Below are 21843 nucleotides of genomic sequence, written 5' to 3' on the forward strand. Positions count from 1 at the left end.
TCCCCACGGACAGAGAAGCCTGGAGGGCTACACACGGACGGGGTCACAAAGAGTGGGACACGACTGAACAACTAAGCACAGCACAGGTATGAAAAATGCAATTTATCTCCCTTAGAATTAAAGCTTAACCAATGTACTTTTAAAAGTAAAATACTTAGCTAAATTAAAAATAGTATATGGTTTCCACTCTTTCTAGGTACCCATTTTAAAGATCTCTGTTCCACAAAGAATCAATGAATTAGAACCTTAACTGGTTTTAAATAACTTTAAGCTTTTAAACAAGACATTTTCTAACTGGAAATTTTTAGAGGCATGCAGACTGTAAGAACAATAGTGTAGATCTTCCAGAAAATATCTAGTTGGGGGACAATCAGAGGAGGGGCACTAAGCTTTAAAAGCTACACATTTTCCGATCCTTCAAGTAAAGAGAAAATTCCTATCCTCCAGCAAAAGGTCAAGGGAATCAGGCAATGAGGATTAAAAACCATGTTGCCAAGTATTACAAAGAACTGAGAAAAGTAATTAACGTCACTCGATTACAACTCCCATCATCCATGAAGAGCTGAAGTATTCAACTTCCTTTCTCAAAACAGTATAGACACAGTGGAATATTATGCAGCCATTTAAATGATGATTCTTCCTATCTATTTTCATTTTCACAGTAAATTAGGATGCTCAAAAATATAGATGAAAAAATTATGGAACAATATACATGCCATAATTTCACTTTTATTTCAAAATAAAACAAAATACATACATACATATAGGTAGAAAAAAGTTTGAAAGGACATACACCAAAATATGAATGAGAGAAGTGACAGTGACAGGATTATGAGCGATTTTTATTTTCTTTGGTATACTTTTCTATATTGTCAAATGTTTTCTGGTGAACACTGTCCATTTCAAATAAGAAAAACAATAAAGTTATTTTCATTCCGGAGAAAATATTAGTGGGAATTTAATAGTTAAATTGCTTGGGAAACAGGATTCATTTTATCATAAACCTACCAGGATCCCCTTTACTGTAAAAAGACTTAAAATGTATTCTATAAATATACCATGGACTCTTATGAACAATGAAAGCACATCTTGCTTTATGACATATTTATGAAAATTCCTCTGAAAACTGAAGTTTTTAAGAGAAATTAATACTTGAATTGGCTACTTAAATCTTATTTCAAATTCTTCTGGATAAAAGAACGTCTACTCCTTAATTTATCTTGTGAAAATCCAGACTTTTTGCTTAAAGCAAGATTCGCTCTACTTTTATTTATTCCTGAGAGAGAAATCCATCATGCTTTGATTTAGGAAACCAAGTGGTCTGGAATTCTAATCACTGAAAATTAAACACTATCATTCATATACAGTCAATGTCTTACCTCTGTTTTCTGCATATTCACTATAGGTAAAATGTATCTAAGAATCTGACAGATGAAAACACAGGTCTTTTAAGTAATGACCAACAAGAGCCATTGCAGAAAGAAAGTTTTATTCAAGCTTTATCAAATGGACTGTTCAAAAAGCATATACAAGTGCAAAAAATGTCACATGCAATCAAACTTGTTTTGCCTTTTATAGTCACTGGTTCTCTTTTGGAAAATAACACACATTTGAGTGACTTCTTCTAATTCAAACATTTCCCAACTGTTTCTATTTATTTCCTTCTTTAAAGCAAGCAACAATAGATACATTTTAAGTCACTGATCATCTTTCTCATCTTTATCCTACCAAAAAAAAGCCTATAAAATCAAACCATAGACTGTCCAGAAATCTGAAAAGGTTCATTTACATAACAAATTCCCATACATAAGAAGTCATATACAAATGATATTTTGCAAAATGGATAAAAATTAGAATAAGCAGTTTGAAAGTAAACATAAACATAAATTTCTTATCTAAATAATTTTAATCAAATGAATAATATATTCATCTGATAATAGCCTCTATCTTTCAGAATAAAAAAGAAAAGTGCTCAGAATACATTAAAAAAAATAAGACAAAAGTCTCACAGAACTGAAATGATTTAAATAAAGATGGTATCATGGAGAGTCTTTACTACATTTTTGTTCCCAAGACAGGGAGGCAGGTGTTAAGTTTAATCTGAAACCAGAAACAGACTACAACGTGAAGATTGCAGTTACAAAGCTTCTAGCCTTGAGAAGGTATAAACTGTCTTGGAAATGTCCTCACATGTCCTTCTTTAGATGTAAGCCATTAACATAAAATCAGATTCCTCAGCTAGACTGTCAACTGACCAAGTCAAGTCACTTTCCTTGACTGTACTTTCCTAGCCCACTATCAACATTCACTCAGGGCTCCAAAGAACAAATAATTGTCTTTTGAAGATAATTTGTTCATTAGGATTGATATAGTCCCTACTCTCAAAAAACCAACATGAGAATAGAATATAGCAACTGCGTAGTAGAGTCGTCACTCTCTCTGGAGCTTCACTGGAGCCAACCCAGAAGGCCACCCTTAGGGACAGCACCCCGTTCCTAGGGAGGGGGCTGAATTCTGCAGGAAGAAGCCCGAGTCGTGGTAAAAAGGAAGATTCAAGCTTTCTCTTCATTTGGTACTTGAGTTGTGATCTTAATGAATTCCATCCTACATGCTAATCACTACGCTAAGAGTAGTTTAACACACCTGATGACATCACACTGGACATTCCAATGCCTAGGGTACTAGTACTTTACTATGGACTTTAATACTGAAATAACTTAAAATATTTCTAAAGTCCTATTTCGAAGTTTCTTTCAACTCAGTAAGATTTCAGGTCACTCTTACTTTCTTATGTATGCTTTTCTTCAAGTTTATTTGCTTAACAGTACCCTTTTCATAAATGAAAAAATTAAGCTAACTTCACTTTAGAGGGAAATTTTTTTTTAATGTTCTATAGTTTCTGAAGGCAGTTCTAAACAAGAGCCTATCAAATGCTCTTGGGAGACTATTTTGAAGCACAAAATTCCAGAGTATGCAAAACCCATGTCACCACTACTGTCTCCCGTTAGCTAAGCGCCTGCCCTCTGTAGGTGTTACCCATACACACACACTCTCTATGTGAATGAATAAATGCAATTTATTTGGATCTTGAACTCCTAGACATTTGATTTTTAAAATCATTCTCTTGGGATCCTTCTTTTTAGTCTAGCTAGCTGGAATTATTTTCTAATATTTTATATCTCAACTCAGTGCATTTAGGAGAAAAGTTTAAAATCAAGCCACCAAGTTTAATAAAATTTTTTAAAAAAAAAAAAGATCAGTAGAAAATGGGAAAATGGAAAAAACAGGAAATGAAAAGGACTCAGTGGCCAGGCAGGTGGCAGCAGATGGTGGCCAGCTGCAAAGACGCACAGGAGAGTAAGCTCCTCCGTCCGTCCGTCCGTCCGTCACTGTCTCCAGCACGGCTCAATTATGAGGGGACGTGCCTTCTCCCTCCCCTGCCTCCCGGCACAGTGCCTACCACATTCAAGGTGAGGGACAAGGGACTGCTGAGTGAGAGAAGGACCAGAGAGATGAGACAGAGGGACACAGGGCCCACCTTTGCTGAGATTACTACGTGTGGTATCTCCTCTCTGACTGCCAAATCAAAGAGCAGGAAGTGGATGCTTTTGCCTCCTGCCCCAGAACTGAGTTCACAATGCGAACTAAATGCGATGTGTAGCACAGCTATAAAAGTAGTCAGAGAGAAACTAATTTTTAACCAATAACCAAAGACCAGTGTCCTGAGTTCTAAGAAAATAAAAACTAGTGTATATGTATCCTTCAAGGGGCTTAGCTCAAGGCAGGAGGCACCAATTTTCTAAAAACAAAACCTCTTGTTAGATTTTGAGAAATAAAGCAGACTACCCCAGTTTGGACAATATATAACTAGGGTAATCACATATTTTATTGTCCAAACTGGGATATTTTGCAGAGTAAAAAGGAACATGATTCTAGGAAAAATAATCGCGCCAAGACAGCAGACATGAATAAGACTGTCCTGGGTAAACGGACATTCGATGTTAATACAACATCCTTTTTTGTACGTTTGTACTGTTTCCTTTTCTCAAGTTTTCTGTGAAACTACATGATGTAACATTCAGCAGTAAAGTGATACTGAACACTGAACAGCATCCCAGTTCTGATCCCTTGAGAAGACGTTTTCTAAGACCAAACAGAATTCCAACCTTCCCCACACTTGACGTTTTTTCAGCAGAAACTGATGTTTTAAGTGGATCTGAAGAAAAAGTCTGTTTTAATTTCTCTAACAGAACAACAAAAAAAGTACAACTGTGATTTAAATTACTTAAGGTTCACTTATACATTTTTACCTCCCAAAATATTAACAAGAGAAGTTAATCGTCTCTTGTTCATGAAGCAGACTTCGGAAACGATAAACCCCAATTATGAGTCGATGTCATAACATAGTTTTAAAATCTTTTATCATTAACCATGAGGTTTTCACAAATACATATGCCACAAAATATTTTAGAAAAGCTACGCAGCCATCAAAATTAGAAAGTCTAATCTGTGGAGGGTTAGAGTTTCCCCCGAGTGATGAACTCGCACCGTGGCACACGTCGGCAGGGCAGCACGGGAGCGCCCAGGAGCTCGGGTGGGAGCGGGAGAGGCGAACAGGCTGATCAGTTTCGGAACAACAGCATCCGCTCGGAGCACGCCTGCCCCACCAGCCTCGCGTACTGCAGCACGGCCGCCGCCTCGCTCGGGTCTCTCTGCTGCTGCTTGTAAACACCGTAAGGCATTATGGCTTTCTTGTAGAACACCTGCAGGCGGTCAGGTTCCTTGCTGCGACCTTCGTCCACTGCAAGAACAAAAACTACTGATTAAATAGTCACCTACCAGTGCACTTTTCATGTCCTAATTTAAGAATACTGAAGTATATATAAACCACGTATTAAGATGTCCTCTCTGAGCGGCACGTTCAAACGAGGGGGTGCACTATTCAGATCAACGTGAGTAATGTTAATAAATAACAAATGCCTTGCTTTTGTTGTTGCTGTTGTTCAGTCACTAAGTCGTGTCTGACTCTGCGACCCCATGGACTGCAGCATGCCAGGCTTCCTCATCCTCCACCATCTCCTGGAGTTTGCTCAAATTCATGCTCATTGAGTCTGTGATGCCATCCAAACATTAGGGAAAGACAAGGAATTGTAAGCAATTTAAAAAGTGGCCTTCAATCTCTTATTAGTTTATTATACATAATGAAGTTTGCAGCTTTCCAGCACCTTTCCTGAATCTGACTTAAATTTATTTTGCTTCTCAAGTCAACATGTAACTGCTGTGCGGCCTTCTGCTGACTCAGCAGTTTGGGCTGACTTGAGCTGGTCAGGTTGGAGCAATGGGCACTCATGCTGTGGGCAAGAGGGCACATGCTTACAGCTTTCACAGAGATGGCCACTATCAGTTCTCCTCTTCTTCCATATAGAAGAACTCCTGGTTTTCAGCAGAGCAGCCTGTGTCCCAGCCTCCTGTGCAGCTGGGTGTGGTTCTGTGACTAAGCCCTGGCGCATGAAACACAAGCAGACAGGTCTGGTAGGACAGCTGGTCCAGGCCTTTGCCTCTTGGATTTTTCAGCCCTTCCTTCATTCTGCCTCTTGGAGTAAGAATGTCATGGTAGGAGCTCTAACCGCTATCTTGAGCTTGAGGTTAAGAGCTTTCCCTCAGTCTGGCAAAAACAAAAGCTAGAAGGAACCTGGGTACCTGAGAACTCTGAGGAATAAAACGGCCATTCCAGCCCTGGACTGCCTCTGTCTAGAATTTTACATTAAAACAGAACTAAACTATCTTATTTAAGACAAATTATTTTGAGTTTCTATTATTGGCAGTTGCTCTTAAGCCTAATACAGAAAACAGTGTTACAGTTATCTCTAAAATGTATGTTTTTTTAAAAAATAAAATCACTGACTCAGCAAGACCAGTTCTCAGCATCATTCCATGGCTGACTAAATATCAGAACCATCTAAAGAGTTTTTTTTTTTTTTTTTTTTTTTAATGAATCCTATCCTCAGAGATCTTGATCTGAAAACTGACTGGAATGAACTTGCACATCAGTGTTTTCTTAAGCCTGAAAGATGGATTGAGAACCACTCTCCTAGAAAAACACACACACACCAGGGCTTATGTATGCGTTTTGGTCAACTCAATATAAGGATATTTGCAGCAATGCTCTATCACACTGAAAAACTGCAAACAACACAGATGTCTACCAGTGGAGAACTGGGCAAACATGTTAGCGCATATCCACATGGCAAAATGCTATATGGCTATTAAAAAGACAGAGGAAGATAGATGGCTATGAAAAAAAAAAAAAGTCGGGTTCAATATAAACAACTCTTCTTTTTATGAAAAGCCTACTATACACATAGAAAAAATCTGGACAAACATAGGTCAACCTGTTAACAGTCAAAGTGAAGTCGCTCAGTATGTCTGACTCTTTGCAACCCTATGGATTGTAGCCCATGGAATTTTCTAGGCAAGAGTAGTGGAGTGGGTTGCCATTTCCTTCTCCAGGGGATCTTCCTGACCCAGGGATCAAACCCAGGTTTCCTGCATCACAGGCAGAGGCTTTACCTCTGAGCCACCAGGGAAGCATAGAAAAAATCTGGACACATATACATCAACCTGTAATAGTACTTATCTGTAACTATTCCCTTTGCCTAGAACCACCCCCATTTCTACTATCGCCCTCCCCGAGTCCTGGGCCCCTTTTCTTTTCAGCCGAGGGGCCGCAGTGGTTTCCTGCTACTGCTATTCTCTGGATCAACTCTCTGTGCCTTGCTTGGCTCTCAGCAATACCACTGCCTATTATCACCAATCTCCTGAATTAAATGTTCAGTTCAGTTCAGTCGCTCAGTCATGTCCAACTCTTTGTGACCCTATGAACTGCAGCACGCCAGGCCTCCCTGTCCATCACCAACTTCCAGAGTCCACCCAAACCCATGTCCATCGAGTTGGTGTTGCCATCCAACCATCTTATCCTCTGTCGTCCCCTTTTCCTCCTGCCCTCAATCTTTCCCAACATCAGGGTGTTTTCAAATGAGTCAGCTCTTCGCATCAGGTGGCCAAAGTATTGGAGTTTCAGCTTCAACATACTGGCTGTGGTATACCTGGCTGGACACACTATGGTCAAAGTATGTGCTTTTCCTTACAAATATCCAACTGAAGCAGAAAACCCACATACTTTAAACCAACTAAATATTTAACATTTACTAGGTTGCCGCATCCTTTAGCAGGATAAATGATAAGCAAAGGAAAAGGCAGGAACCTGGTTCCTGCTGTCAATTTCAGAGAGTTTAAAGTACATGGATTGCAATACAGGAATCTCCATCACCCAGCAATAGATGCTACTTACATGGAGAGATTAGATTCAAACATGCTTAATGTGCTCAGTTGTGACTTTTTGTGGCCCCATGGACTGTAGCTTGCCAGGCTCCCTTGTCCAGGGAATTTTCTGGGCAAGAATACTGGAGTGGGTTGCCATTCCCTCCTCCTGGGGATCTTCCTGACGCCAGGGATCGAACCTAAGTCTCTTGACTCTCAAGCATTGGCAGGCAGATTCTTTACCACTAGTGCCACCTGGGAAGACCCCAAGTATGCTTAGAAGCTAATACAAATGGAAAACTAGTAAAGATAAGTAAGAACAGCAAAGGAGAGAAGAACACTGACAAAACTGCACAAAATTTTCTACATCTTTTTAAAACCTTGAATTTTTTAAATGGAATTTTAAAGCATGTTTATATTTAACTATGTAGAATGATGTTTAACAGTTTAAACCCTTATCCTAAAATATCTTAAGACAGACATCTTTTAAGATTCAAATGAATAGAACACACTAACAAATAAGAACTTAAAGTTTGACATGCCGTTATCTTATCTAAAATGAAATGCTACCCTCTAATTTTTACCCTTTTCCAGTTTGACATATAAACATGAAAACAGAAGATTAGGAAAAACCCACCATTATGTATAATTTATAGCAACTATTTTAAAGTGCACACTCCTAGAGAACAGGAAATTTTGCATTGTTTTATTTGTCAAAAATATATTTCATTTCTATTTACTAAGATTACAGGAAAAGCTTTAAAATTATATGTGTATCAAATTTGGGGGAAAACACTATGATATACAAGTTTTAACCACTGAATTCCAAACAGTTCTGTGATGCTGCTCAATCTATTTTTAACTTATATATCTAATTTAACTTCATTGCTGTTGTTCAGTTGCTCAGTTGTGTCCGACTCTTTGTGACACCATGGACAACAGCATGCCAGGCTTCTCTGTCCTTCACCATCTCCCGGAGCTTGCTCAAACTCATGTCCACTGAGTCGGTGATGCCATCCAACCATCTCGTTCTCTGTTGTCCCCTTCTCCTCCTGCCTTCAATCTTTCCCAGCATCAGGGTCTTTTCCAGTGAGTCAGCTCTTTGCATCAGGTGGCCAAAGTATTGGAGCTTCAGCTTCATGATGCCCATCCAATGAACTTTCAGGGTTGATTTTTCTTTAGGATTGACTCATCTCCTTACAGTCCAAGGAACTCTCAAGAGGCTTCTCCAACACCAGAGTTCGAAAGCATCAGTTCTTCAGTGCTCAGCCTTCTTATGGTCCAGCTCTCACATCCATACTTGACTACTGGAAAAACCATAGCTTTGATGAGACATACCTTTGTCAGCAAATATCTCTGCTTTGTAATATGCTGTCTAGGTTGGTCATAGCTTTTTTCCCAAGGAGCAAGCGTCTTTTAATTTCATGGCTATAGTCACCACCTGCAGTGATCCTGGATCCCAAGAAAATTAAGTCTGTCACTGTTTCCATTGCTTCCCCATCTATATGAAATGAAGTGATGGGACTGGATGCTGTGATCTTAGTTTTCTGAATGCTGAGTTTTAAGCCAGCTTTTCACTCTCCTCTTTCACCTCCATCGAGACTTCTAAATTAATTTATAGCATCTTGGAGAGCCCTACAGCACAGAAATCAAATTCAATAGTTCTTTTTATTCCAAATACTTTCAAGGTCTTTGTTCTGGATTAAAGCAGTTAAATGCTCAAGATACTTAAAAAGTAGGTGTCAACTAGATGTTGGCTTTTTAACATCCTATATAATTACCACAAAAAGTGGTAATCATGAATTATAAAATCCTCTCCTAATTCCCTTCAATGTTAATATATCCAAGTCATTGGAGATGCAAACATATCTGACCTCAGTGCTCAAACACCTCGGAAGTTCATGGCATTGTGTTACTGTTATTGTTGTTTAATATCCAAATGCTGTATTCCTGGTGCTCTATCAATAATTCACCAGAAATAATGAGAATTGAAACTTTTTATAAATTTATTGAAATACAAATTAGCTTCCTTAATTGTCCCAAATTCTTTAATTTTCTCATCACACTTTGACTGTAAAAAGGGGACTAAAACATACACATAAAAAGTAGCACTAAAGTGTATCTTTCTCTACATAAAAAAAACTTAGACTGCAACTCAAATTTAGAATGTAAACTTGGAATTCTATCTACCCAGTGGTGCCAAAATATCAACCTAAGACTGCCAGTAGTTTTGAAACAGAGATCAACAAGACACACAGTAAGAGAAACAAAGAAATGATACATTATGAATATTTTAAAGCCTGATACTTCAGTAACTTGAGCAAGCTCCAGGAGCTGGTGAAGGACAGGGAAGCCTGGCGTGCTGCAGTCGACATGGTCGCAAAGAGTTGGACACGACTGAGTGACTAAACTGCCTGATTTCAGTAACTTGAACTAATTTGACATTTTCTAGGAATTAGCCATCAATGAAATTACAGAATATTCAATAAATGCACATTAATTTCTTATTTTGTATCTTTTCAACAATAATGCTTTTTTAGGAACTCAAATAATACAGAAACAGAGAGAGGGATGTCAGCTCTCATATACAATCCTTTCTCCTACCACTCTACGCTTTGCCTCAGTAAGTTATCAATGTGTAACAATTCCAAGAGCTGCATTTAAATACTTAAATACAGACTGGGGGAGGGGGTCACATTGTAGCCACATCTTGTATTAAGGCCAGGAAATCAGATCAAATACCTGCTTAATGGGTACTGTATTATCTCCAGAAACCACTGATGATTATTATACAAAACAGTGCTTTCTGGATTTAATGGTCTGCAGTTTTATAATCATTAGTTACATCTGCAACAAAGGCAGAAAATATACTGTGATTCTCAGTATATTGTGTATAACTGTATTAAAATCTAAGTTTAAAACCTCAACAAGAAAAATTCTACCAGATACTTAAAACACTGAATATTAGTTGGTCTATTTACTAAAGTTAAAAAGAAAATGCATCCCAAATCCTTAGGAAACCCTCTTGTGAATCCTATTTGTTGCCTGCCTGACAGATGTTATCAGTGTTTGTAGACAAAGGTCTACATAACTAAATCCACACAGTACAACAAGTCTCTTCTTAAGAGGACCTTGAAGATACAGAAAAACAAAACCATCCTGAGATTAAAGGCCATTTGCCATGATCTAAGATACACTGCCATCTTGTTTTGAGATGTTTTTAAAAATGTGTGCCAGCAAGAACTTCTTCCATCTTTTCTTTCTCTAATGCATCACAATTTTATTCCATGAAATAAAAACCAAAAGCAATTTTGCAAACCCTTTTCTGAAATGAGTGTTTGATCACAAGTGATACAAACATGCTGTCAACTCTGTGATGTTTTAATCTTCAAGGAAAACTCTGGTGGGCAACAAGTGCTTGATTTCCTCCCAACTTTTTATTCACAGGAGATGAACTGTACATCTCAGGTGCTTTCAAAGGAAAAGAATCTAGAGATCAAAGCTCTACTTTTACTTCTTATGGGGATTTACCTCATTCATTATTCTTAAAGAGACTTTGTAACTTCTAGGCTTTCCAGAAACTGATAAGACAGTCTATTTTCTGAACTTCACTATTTATTGTTACAGCATTGCATGAACATGACAACATAAACATAAAAACAAGTTACATACTTTACAGATTTCCATAAAGATAGCGGTCTAAATGGCAGACACGGCAACATTAACAAAACTGAATACAGATGGGCAAAACTTTGACAAGATGGAATTTGAAAATCTGAACAAATAAATATGTGATAGAATTCAACTGCGAAACCAAATTCAACTCTGTGAAGTTCGAAGTCAAATATGATTTAGAACTTTTTAAAGTGACAAGAGGTTTAAATTGCTACGGTTGAGTATGTGGGGAAGGTGGAGAGAAATTTGAGGAAGCTTTTTAGTATGGGACAGCAAGGGCCAGGCAAGGGAATGCACAGCAGTTAAGACAGAAATCAACTGAACTCAGTCAGCAAAGCCTTCAAGCCCATTTGGTGGGAGGCTCAAAAATCAATTTGGGAATCCCATCAGGGAGAATTACACATTTTCAAATTCTATAAGGAACATTGTTGCTAGTCATTTCACTCATAATTTTTTGTAAAAATGAAAACTAAGAAAACAAATCTAAACTTAGTTTATTTGTAAAAGATTATGTAATGACAGTTTCAAATATGGGAGACATGGATTCAATCCCTGGGTTGGGAAGCTACCCTGGAGAAGGGCATGACAACCCACTCCAATATCTTGCCTAGAGAGTTCCATGGACAGAGGAGCCTGGTGGGCTATAGTCTACGGAGTTGCAAAGAGTCAGACTCGACTAAGCAACGAACACTTTCACTTTATGGAGACAATTCTCATATCACACAATTCACCCATTTAGGGTGTATGAATCAATGGTTTTCCCTAGTGGCTCAGACAGTAAAGAATCTGCCTGCAATGTGGGATACCTGGGTTCGATCCCTGGGTCAGGAAGATCCCCTGGAGAAGGGAATGGCTGCCTACTCAGTATTCTTGCCTGCAGAATCCCATGGACAGAAGAGTTTGGAGGGCTATAGTTCACAGGGTCACAGAGTTGGACACGACTGAGTGACTAACACTTTCACTTTTACAGAGACAACTCTCACACCATACAATTCACCCATTTAGAATGTATGAATCAATGGTTTTTAGTGTAGTCACAGAGAGGCGCAATCATCACAACAGTCCATTTTAGAGCATTTTTAGCATCCTACAAAGAAACCCCATACCTATTAGTGGTCACTCCTCACTTCCCCCAATTTCCTTAGCCCTAAGCAATACCAATCTGCTTTCTTTCTCTATGGAATCAGACAGTATGTGACCTTTTGTGACTGATTTCTTTCATTTAGCATGATGTTTTCAAGGTTCACCCACATTACAGCAGTGTTAGCACTTCACTCCTTTTTCTGTAAAGTAATACAGTATTGTAGGGGTATACAGTGTCCCCCTTGACGGCAGTTTTGCTTTCCTTGGTTTCAGTTACCCTTGGTCAAACCATAGTACAAAAATACTAAATGGAAAATTCCAGAAATAAATCATTCATAAGTTTTCAATTGGGCACTCTTTTAAGTAGTGTGATGAGATCTTGTACCATCCACCCCACCCCTCCAGTCATCCATTTGTCAGGTGTATTCCACCAGTTAGTCACTTAGTAGCCATCTTGGTGATCAGCAACCAGTCAATCCTAAAGGAAGTCAACCCTGAATATTCATTGGAAAGACTGAGAATGAAGCTGAAGCTCCAATGCTTTGGCCACCTGATGACTCACTGGAAAAGATCCTGATGCTGGGAAAGATTGAAGGCAGCAAGAGAAGGGGACAGCAGAGGATGAGATGGTTGGATGGCATCATCGACTCAATGGATGTGAGTCTGAGCAAACTCTGGGAGACAGTGAAGGACAGGGAAGCCTGGCATGCTGCAGTCCATGGGGTCGCAAAGAGCTGGACACGACTGGGCAACTGAACTGAACTCTTACTTAATAATGGCTCCAACGTGCAAGAGTAGTGATAGTGGCATTTGGAGATTCCCTAACGATGGATAGTTTATAAATTAACATCATAGGCATGTACATATAGGAAAAAACATGTATGAAGGGCTCAGTATACCCATGGTTTCAGGCATCCACTGCAGGGTTAGAACACCTCCCCTGAGGGTTAAGGGGGAATGACTATATCCATTTTTATTTATCTGTTCAGCAGTTGATGGACATACGGGATTATTTACACTTTTAAACTAGCAATATTGTAAGTACTGTTGTATGGACATTTGTATACAAATTTTTGTGTGTTTTCATTTCTCTTGAATATACACCTAGAAGTGAAATCGCTGGATCATATAACAGTGCTGAATCTACTGAAGAACTGACAGATGTTTTCCAAAGTGGCTGAACCATTTTTCATTCCTACCTGCAGGGTATGGAGATTCTGATTTCTTTACATCCTCATCAACACTTCTTTTTTTTAATTGCAGCCATTCTAGTGGGTATGAAATGGCATCTTACTGTGATTTTCATTTGCACTGGGTCAAACAAAGCAAATGACATTTTCTTTTCATGTGTTTACTGGTCATTCATATATTCTCTTTGTATTCAAATTATTTGTCTGCTTCTAAACTGGGTTTTTTATTTAGCTCTTAGAGTTGTTTATATATTGTGGATATTAGATCTCTGTCAGATAATATGATTTGCAAATATACCTTCCTATTCTACGAACTGCCTTTTTACTTTGTTGATGATGTCATATAAAAGTATAAAAGTTTTTAATTTTCATGAAGTTAGTTTTTCTTTGGTTGCTTGTGCTTTTGATGCCATATATAAGAACCATCACTGAATCCATGGTCATGAAAAGGTACTCCTATTTTTGTTCCCTAAGAGTTTTAAGGAGATCCAACCAGTCCATTCTGAAGGAGATCAGCCCTGGGATTTCTTTGGAAGGAATGATGCTAAAGCTGAAACTCCAGTACTTTGGCTGACTCATGAGAAGAGTTGACTCACTGGAAAAGACTCTGATGCTGGGAGGGATTGGGGGCGGGAGGAGAAGGGGACGACAGAGGATGAGGTGGCTGAATGGCATCACTGACTCGATGGACGTGAGTCTGAGTGAACTCCGGGAATTGGTGATGGACAGGGAGGTCTGGGGTGCTGTGATTCATGGGGTCACAAAGAGTCGGACATGACTGAGCGACTGAACTGAACTGAAGAGTTTTATAATTTTAGCTCTTACATTTAGGTCCATTTTGAGTTAATTTTTGTATATAGTGTGAAATAGGGAATCAATCCCATTCTTTTGCATGTGGATATCTAGTTGACCCAAGACCATCTGTTGAAAGATTATCATCTTTTGCCCACTGAACTGTCTTGGTATCATTTTTGAAAATCAACTGACCATAAATATGAGTTTCTTTTCAGACTCACAATTCTAATCCATTAATATATATGTCTATCTATATGCTAGAACCACACAGTCTTTAATTTTATTCTTCTTTTTCAAGATTGCTTTGGCTATTTTGAGTTCCTTTAACTTTGGGCTAACTTTTAGGATTACAATAAATTTCTGCAAAAAAGCCAGCTGTTACTTTAACAGGGACTGCATTTATTCTGTAGACCAATTTGAGGGGTACTGCCATCTTAACAATATTAACTCTTCTAATCCATGAACATGGAGTTTTCCCCCCATTTAAGTAATTTTTTCAACGTTTTGTATTTTTCAGAATATAAATTTTTTTTACTCCTGTTAAAAACCTATTCCTAACAATTCTATTCTTTTTGATGTTGTCATAAATAAAACTGTCTACCTAATTTCATTTTGAGATTGCTCACTGCAAGTATATAGAAATGAAACTGAGTTTTGTATGTTGATCTCTTATCCAGCAACTTTGTTGAACTCATTTATTGGTTCTGAGAGTTTTTTTAGTACATTCTTTAGGATTTTCTATACACAATATCAAGTCATCTGCAAATAAAGATGGTTTTATGTCTTCCTTTTCAAACTGGATGCCTTTTATTTCATTTTCTTACCTAACTGTCTTGGGGGAAGTATCACTTTTTAAGGGGAAAAAACCTGCATAATCAAACTCATGATATTATAATGACTAGAAAAACCTCTTGACTCCCAAAAACAATATAAAACTTAATTCATCAAAATGATTCCAATGAGAAAGAACTCCAGATTAGTTCTGATATTATGGCATCAAAGCCCTGTAGAAGGTCACCAGAGGAAAACAGGGCAGTGCTGGATCCACAGCCAACAGTATACAAAAGTCACACCAATTTTACCTCCTGCTCATTGCCACGAGGACTTTACTTATATACTGGATACTGGTTATCTAAGTAAAATGCTAATAAAAACCTCTTCTGATGCTGAATAAAGGTTGTATTCTTTCAAATTTCTATTCTATTTGTTTTGATCCTTAAATACACTCTTTAATACTTCCTTTTCCACCAGTGTTTACCCTTATAAAGGCTAGACTTAAGAACTGACAAAATAATAAATGTCAATTGAAACATGTAAAATGTGCCATTACAGAATTTCTCAAAGACAAAGGGGAAGTTGGTTTGTACAGCTGCTGCTGGGTATTGAGTCAGGGCCAAAGAGGCTGCGAGTTCAGGGCTGACAGGCCCAAGCCATTTCTGGCTTGTGTGGTCAAGAGATTAGTTACATAAAAGGAATTATATAATACACATATCGAGAAAAATGAGAGTTGGATTTTCTCTGTCCAGAGCGGGGCTAGTACAGGAGAAGACTAGAACAAATTCTGCTGGGTTAGATGAGAATTGGAGCAATAAGTGAAAACTCGTGGCATTTATACACTGCACCAACATATAGACACGAAAGTGGATAGAAGTGTGTGTGTACGCAAGTGTATTTCCTGGATCCGTCTGCGGAGAGGGCTTGGAAGCAATGAAACCCCAATAGCAATGAGCATACATATTGCCCAGATCTTATTTTCCTACTTGTACTCTCCACAAAAGGGAACTAGAATTCCTTGGAGAAGAGCCTGAATGCAGAGCTGGGTCAGAGAAAGTACAAGATGAGCCTGGAATACTTTGTGCCAGAAAGTAAATGCTCAAAAAATATTGGAGATATGTCAAAAGAATACAGGAGTCATCTTGAAAAAGGTGCCTGCTGGCCAAGTCTGAGACAATCTGAGCATTCAAAGTAAACAATGAGAGTAGTGGGTTATATAACGGTGGTGGTGGCTTAGTCGCTAAGTCGCATCCGACTCTTTGCGACCACATGGACTGTAGTCCAGACAGGCTCCTCTGTCCACGGGATTCTCCAGGCAAGAATACTGGAGTGGGTTGCCATTTCCTTCTCCAGGGGATCTTCCCAACCCAGGAATCAAACCCGGGTCTCTTGCATTGCAGGCAGATTCTTTACCAACTAAGCTAAGAAGGTTATATAATAAATTGACCAAAATATTAGGATTCCTTGAGTCCACATTGATATAAACAAGCAAACAGGGAAAAGGGACAGCTTTCTTATAGTAGAATAGCAACTAATAAAAGTAGAAGTGATGATTGAAGGAGAAAAATCATATGGCAGCTATTTCAAATAAGAATCATCAATGAATGTAAAATTTGATAAAGTAAAATATTTACATTGTCCCAGAGCATCTCCCTATAAATAATTATTTACTAAAATATACAAAATAACTTATCAAGTTTATAGAGATGGCACCTACATACTTTACAAAGTGATACAAACTCAAGCTGTCGGCTGTGAGGTAAATCAACAGCAGATGAATCCACAGCAGGTGCCCCTCCTCAGATGACACAATAAAAACACAATATCACTCCCAGGATATTCTTGCCAAAACTACCGAACCTGAATTCAGTTATAAACCTTTGATGAACACAAATTAAGGGACAGTCAACAAAGTAATTGGGCTGAATTCTTCAAAAATGTCAAGGTAATAAAAAAACAAGCGTACACACTAAGGAAAAGAAGCACACAGAGAAAAGAAGACCTATGAGACATGACAACAGACATAGCCCCTGACCTCAACCTGACTCTGGATCAGAAAGAGAAAGGAAAGGAGGTTCGTGAGTATGTGTTTTGTATTACAGAGGACATCATCAGAAAGACCGGTGACATCTGAATAGGGTCTGTGGATTGGATGGTAGTAACATATCAATGCTGTTTTCCCGGCTCCGATGGTTGTACTCTATGTACGAAACTGTACCTGTTTTCAGGCAATACACACTGCAGTATTTAAGGATAACAGCTCAAGAGACTATAACAACTTACCCTCAAATAATTCAGAAAAAAATACAGACTATAAGGAAGGAAATGATAAGAAAAATGTGGAAACACATTAATAACTGGGGAATCTGGGTGAAGCATATGCAGAAGTTCTTTGTATTAGTCTTACAATTTTTCCATAAATTTGCAATTATTTCATATTAAAAAATTAACAAATACTAAGCTATATTATGGGTTTCCCTGGTAGCTCAGAGATTTAAGTGTCTGCCTGCAATGCGGGAGACCTGGGTTCGATCCCTGGGTTGGGAAGATCCCCTGGAGAAGGAAATGGCAACCCACTCCAGTATTCTTGCCTGGAGAATCCCGTGGACAGAGGACCCTGGTGGGCTATAGCCCACGGGGTTGCAAAGAGTCGGACACGACTGAGCGACTAACACTAAGCTATATTATATTCTTCAGCCTCCCATCATAATCCCTCGTATCTGTGTCTTTTTGAAACCTAAGCATTAAATTTTTACTTCTTTCATTGTTAAGTTTTGTTCTAATATATTCTCATCACTCCAGCTTACTGAGGCATTTTCATATTCTCTCTTTTCTGGCAAGTTAGAGATCCTTACCAGCTTCATAGTATCTGGAAATTTAGCTATCAAGAATAACAATCTTAAGTACAGTTCTGAAACAGGGCAAAGCAAAAGTTAATACTATTTTTAATATGTCAATATATGAATAATAGCTAATAATTTTTTTTTTTTTTTTTAGTTTTCAAATACACAGAATCAGTTCATTAAGGATCCATGCTGCTCACGTGGTTGGACAAATTTTTTTCTAAATCAATACCTTTAAATTCCACCATATTTGATAGCCCATGAAAGCTATTACCATGATGGTAATGACCTCACTGGTTACAAAGTCAAATTCTCAATTACAATGAAAGCTAGCTATAATATTAATTTCAAGTGAATCTGGCATTGGGCTGATTTTGATTCCTTGCCAGGGAATTACGTTAGAAACTTCTTAAAGCAGCTTCAGGCAGCAAAAACAAAATTTTAAGAATTTCCTGGGGCATAACATCAAATATGAAATTACAATATTTACCACAAGGGCAAACACAAATTCACTTCTCTTTGCCGAAGGTCTCAATCCAGAAATCTGCCCTCATCCTCATTCTTGATCTCAGCTCCATCCCTGAGTCGTCCCTCAGCCTCCATGGAGGACTGGTTCCAAGACCCTCAGTAGACACCGAACTGCAAGGGTGCACATGTTCCTTATATAAGACATGGCAGCACCTGCACATAGCCACACAACCCTCCCATATACTTCAAATCATCTCTAGATTATTTATAAATCCCAACTGAATATAGATGCTATATAAATAGCTGCCGTCGAGTAGCAAGTTCAAGTGTTACTTTTTGGAACTTTCTGGAACTTTTCTACTAATTCCTTTACACTAACTTTCACAAAAGCTAAAGACTCTGCCATCTGGCAAAAACAAAACTCTCTGTGACTTCTACCTTTTCTTACAGTTTCTTTAGGCTACCTTTTTTTTAAAGAACATTTACATTACTGGCCATTTCCTCACCCCCACTCACTCCACAGGTTATTTCAACGTGTACCTTAAGTTTAGTCACCTTCCCTCTATTCACTAAGGTCAAAGGGTCTCCCCTGACCTTCAACACAAAAAACACAGGCGGTCTTCATCATCCTCAGAAAAATGTAAACTCAGAGGACCGCTTCCTCCTCCTTGAAACCCACTCTGCCTTCTGCTTTCCTGACACCACTGACCCTGATTATTCTCGTACCTCCAAGGCAATTCTTCACTTGACTGCTAAATGTGGGCAGTTACACAGTGCTCTGTTCTAGATCGCTCTTTCTTCTTGTTCTACATTTTCTCCCTAGGAAATTTCATCCACGTCCATGGATTCAATTACCACTTCCAAGTCTGACCTCCAAATCCTCAGGTTCAGCCAAAACTTCTGTGAGCCTTGGGAGATTTGATAATATTATGTGCGGCTGAGGGCAAATTCACATTGTTTGGTCAGAGCAATCCTACTTCTAGGAGTCTATTCTACATAAATATCAGTATGTGTGCAAAAAAGATGTATAAACTCTGTTGTAGTATTATTTGTAACTTAAATTTTAAAAATAAACAAATGTTCATCAGTGGGGGAGGGGAGTTATTATCAATAATACATATCACAGTATGCAACCATTAAAAAAGAACGGGTAAATATACCATATAATCCAGCAGTTGTACTTCTTGGTATTTGCCCAAAGGAGCTGAAAACATATCTACACAAAACTTGCACATAAATGTTTACAGTAGCTTTATTCATTAACTGCAAAGTGAAAGTGAAAGTTGCTCAGTCTTGTCCGACTCTTTGTGACCAAATCTCCAAGCCAGAATCCTGGAGTGGGTAGCCTTTTCCTTCTCCAGGGGATCTTCCCAATCTAGGGACTGAACCCAGGTCTCCCGCATTGCAGGCGGATCCTTTATCAGCTGAGCCACAGGGAAACCCATTAACTGCAAAATGTGGAAGCAAATGTGTGCCAAGATTTCCTTCAACAGGTGAATGGATAAACAAACTGTGGTACATGCATACAATGCATTATCATTCAGTGATGAAAAGAAATGCATTATCAAGTTATGAAAAGGCATGAAGGACACTTAAATGCGTATTACTAAGTGAAAGAAGCCAATCTACATACCATATGATTCCATTACTATATGAAATTCTGGAAAAGGCAAAACTATGGAGATAGTAAAGTGATCACTGGCTTAAGGGACTGGGAGGGGAGGGAGAGACAAATGAGGAAGCACAGGGGCTCTTTAGGGCAATGAGACTGCTCTGCACAGTAACACAATGATAGATACGTGTCATTCTGCATTCTTCAGAATCCAGAAAATGCACACCACCAAGACTGAGCCCCAATGTAAACCCTGCACTTCAGTTAATAATAATATTATAATTGATAAGCCAATATTGATCCAATGTATCATACTAATGCAGGATGTTAATAACAGGGGAAACAGGGAGTGGGGGACTGGAGAGCACAGAGACTCTGTACTTCACACTCAGTTTTTCTGCAGACCTAAAATAGACTTTTTAAAAAGTCTATTAATAAAAAAAATTTTTTTTAAATGTTAAGATTTAATGACGGGAAATTTCAGACTCTCAACAGAACACATTCAATACAGTAAGCCAAATTCTAGTGCAGTGGTTCTCAATCTTGGCTGCGTGCTACAATCACACGAGAAGCTTTAAGAAATGCTGATGTCCAAGGATCATCAGTACCCGGAAGTGAGGCCTACAGATAATGGTGCAGAATGACCCCTCCCCAAGTAGTCAGAAGTACATAACCCCTAAAAAATATTACTGCATGGATATAAGGGTATAGTAACAATTTCTTGCTTCTTGGCTTTTAAAATATTGTTCAGCACAGAGAATTACTTGGGGGAAAAAAAAAAGAATTCACAAGGATGTAGCAGTAAAAATCCTATATGGCCACATTCATAAGGACACTTTTCATCTCTGCTTCCATTAAAATTTCAGAATGGAGAGCCTAACACTCAGGTGTGCCTTAATAACAGCACAAATAAAGCACGGAGAAAACCAACTCAGTGGTCATTTTATATCATAGTACAATAATGTTCTGATTCACTATTTTTATATTAGAAGATAGGAGGTTTCTATTTAACGTCATTTGTTCATATGATAAAATGAATCTGGGGAGACTAAAAGCCAGTATATTAATGATAGATGAGAGAAAGAGAGAAGTTGAGGATCCCTTAGAAGCCCATCTAACATTTAAGACCATCAAAGCCTAATAGTAAAGACTGTCACAGTGGAACCATCTATATCATAAATGTGCTTTGTTACTGTCACAGATCTACTCTTTTAAAACTTGATTTTAAATCCTTTTTTGAAGTTTTAGACTTAAAACTGGCAGCTCTAATCTTTCTGTAAGTTAATATAGGAAGTAATAGTACAGTGATATAAAAAGTCCATTATAAGATCTGGATCAGATTTTATTAGGTTCAATTTTGACCCCAGGTAATACATTAACAGATTTTTGTCAATTATCTATTTGCTGCAGATGAGCTACTGATAAAGTTTAATATTTTTCAAGATACAGTCAGAAATACACAGCTAAAACAAGAATGATAGCTTAAAAATTCCTAACTAGTAAAAAAAGTCCTTTGGACTTTTCAAAAATTAAATAAAAGACAAGCGCTTCCACTCGCAGAAAGGTGAAACAATCTACTTTTCCCTATTGTCCCACTAAGTACTACAGGAAGCCCTGGACAGCATCATATATAAAATAAACTTAAGAAGACACTGAAAGTGAGAGAAGGTGACAGGCAAGTAGGGACTCTGACACAAGGAGGGACATGGTTGTGAACTTCCTGAGTTTTCTTTTTTTGCCCTTTTATTCCAGATGGCATACTGGAAAAGCTGGTAAACTTGAAACACCAACATACAGACAAAAAGGAAAAAAATAAAAAACAAAAGTAAGAAGAAAAGCCTTCTCTATCTAACCAGATGACCAGGAAAGAGACAAGCCTAGCAAGAAAGGAAACTTTTAGACAACAACCTCAAAAAACACAAAACTGTGACAACTTATGCAATAAAAAATAATTATTTCTATAATTAGTGAAGAAACTGAACCTGCAATTAATTCCTGAAAAAGAAATATCTAGACCCAGATGGTTTCACTGGAGAACTCTACCAAACAAAAAAGAATTAACATTAATTTTATCAACCTCTTT

The 21843-nt window shown here is 38.1% G+C and overlaps 1 protein-coding gene across 30 annotated transcripts in view; it reads right to left on the reverse strand.

The window, feature by feature from the left end:
• Positions 1–1472: 1472 nt before the first annotated feature.
• Positions 1473–21843, reverse strand: part of ATE1 (arginyltransferase 1) — a 162632-nt gene continuing 142261 nt past the window's right edge. For 23 of the 30 annotated variants that reach the window (XR_015155419.1, XR_015155414.1, XR_015155413.1 and 20 more), the window contains one exon: positions 1473–4801. Coding sequence is in view for 23 of the 30 variants with exons in the window: in XM_086377897.1 (XP_086234023.1) it covers positions 4623–4801 (179 nt within the window). In the remaining 7 variants the exon portion in view is untranslated. Of the gene's footprint in view, positions 4802–8011; positions 8628–21843 lie in introns of those variants that run through there. The other 7 variants (XR_015155416.1, XM_086377911.1, XM_086377901.1 and 4 more) reach the window with 2 other exon arrangements.

This window comes from Bos grunniens, chromosome 26 (genome assembly GCF_055505025.1).
Source record: "Bos grunniens cultivar Pamir isolate PY7600 chromosome 26, Bosgru_T2T1.0, whole genome shotgun sequence".
In the NCBI taxonomy this organism is placed as follows: domain Eukaryota; kingdom Metazoa; phylum Chordata; class Mammalia; order Artiodactyla; family Bovidae; genus Bos; species Bos grunniens.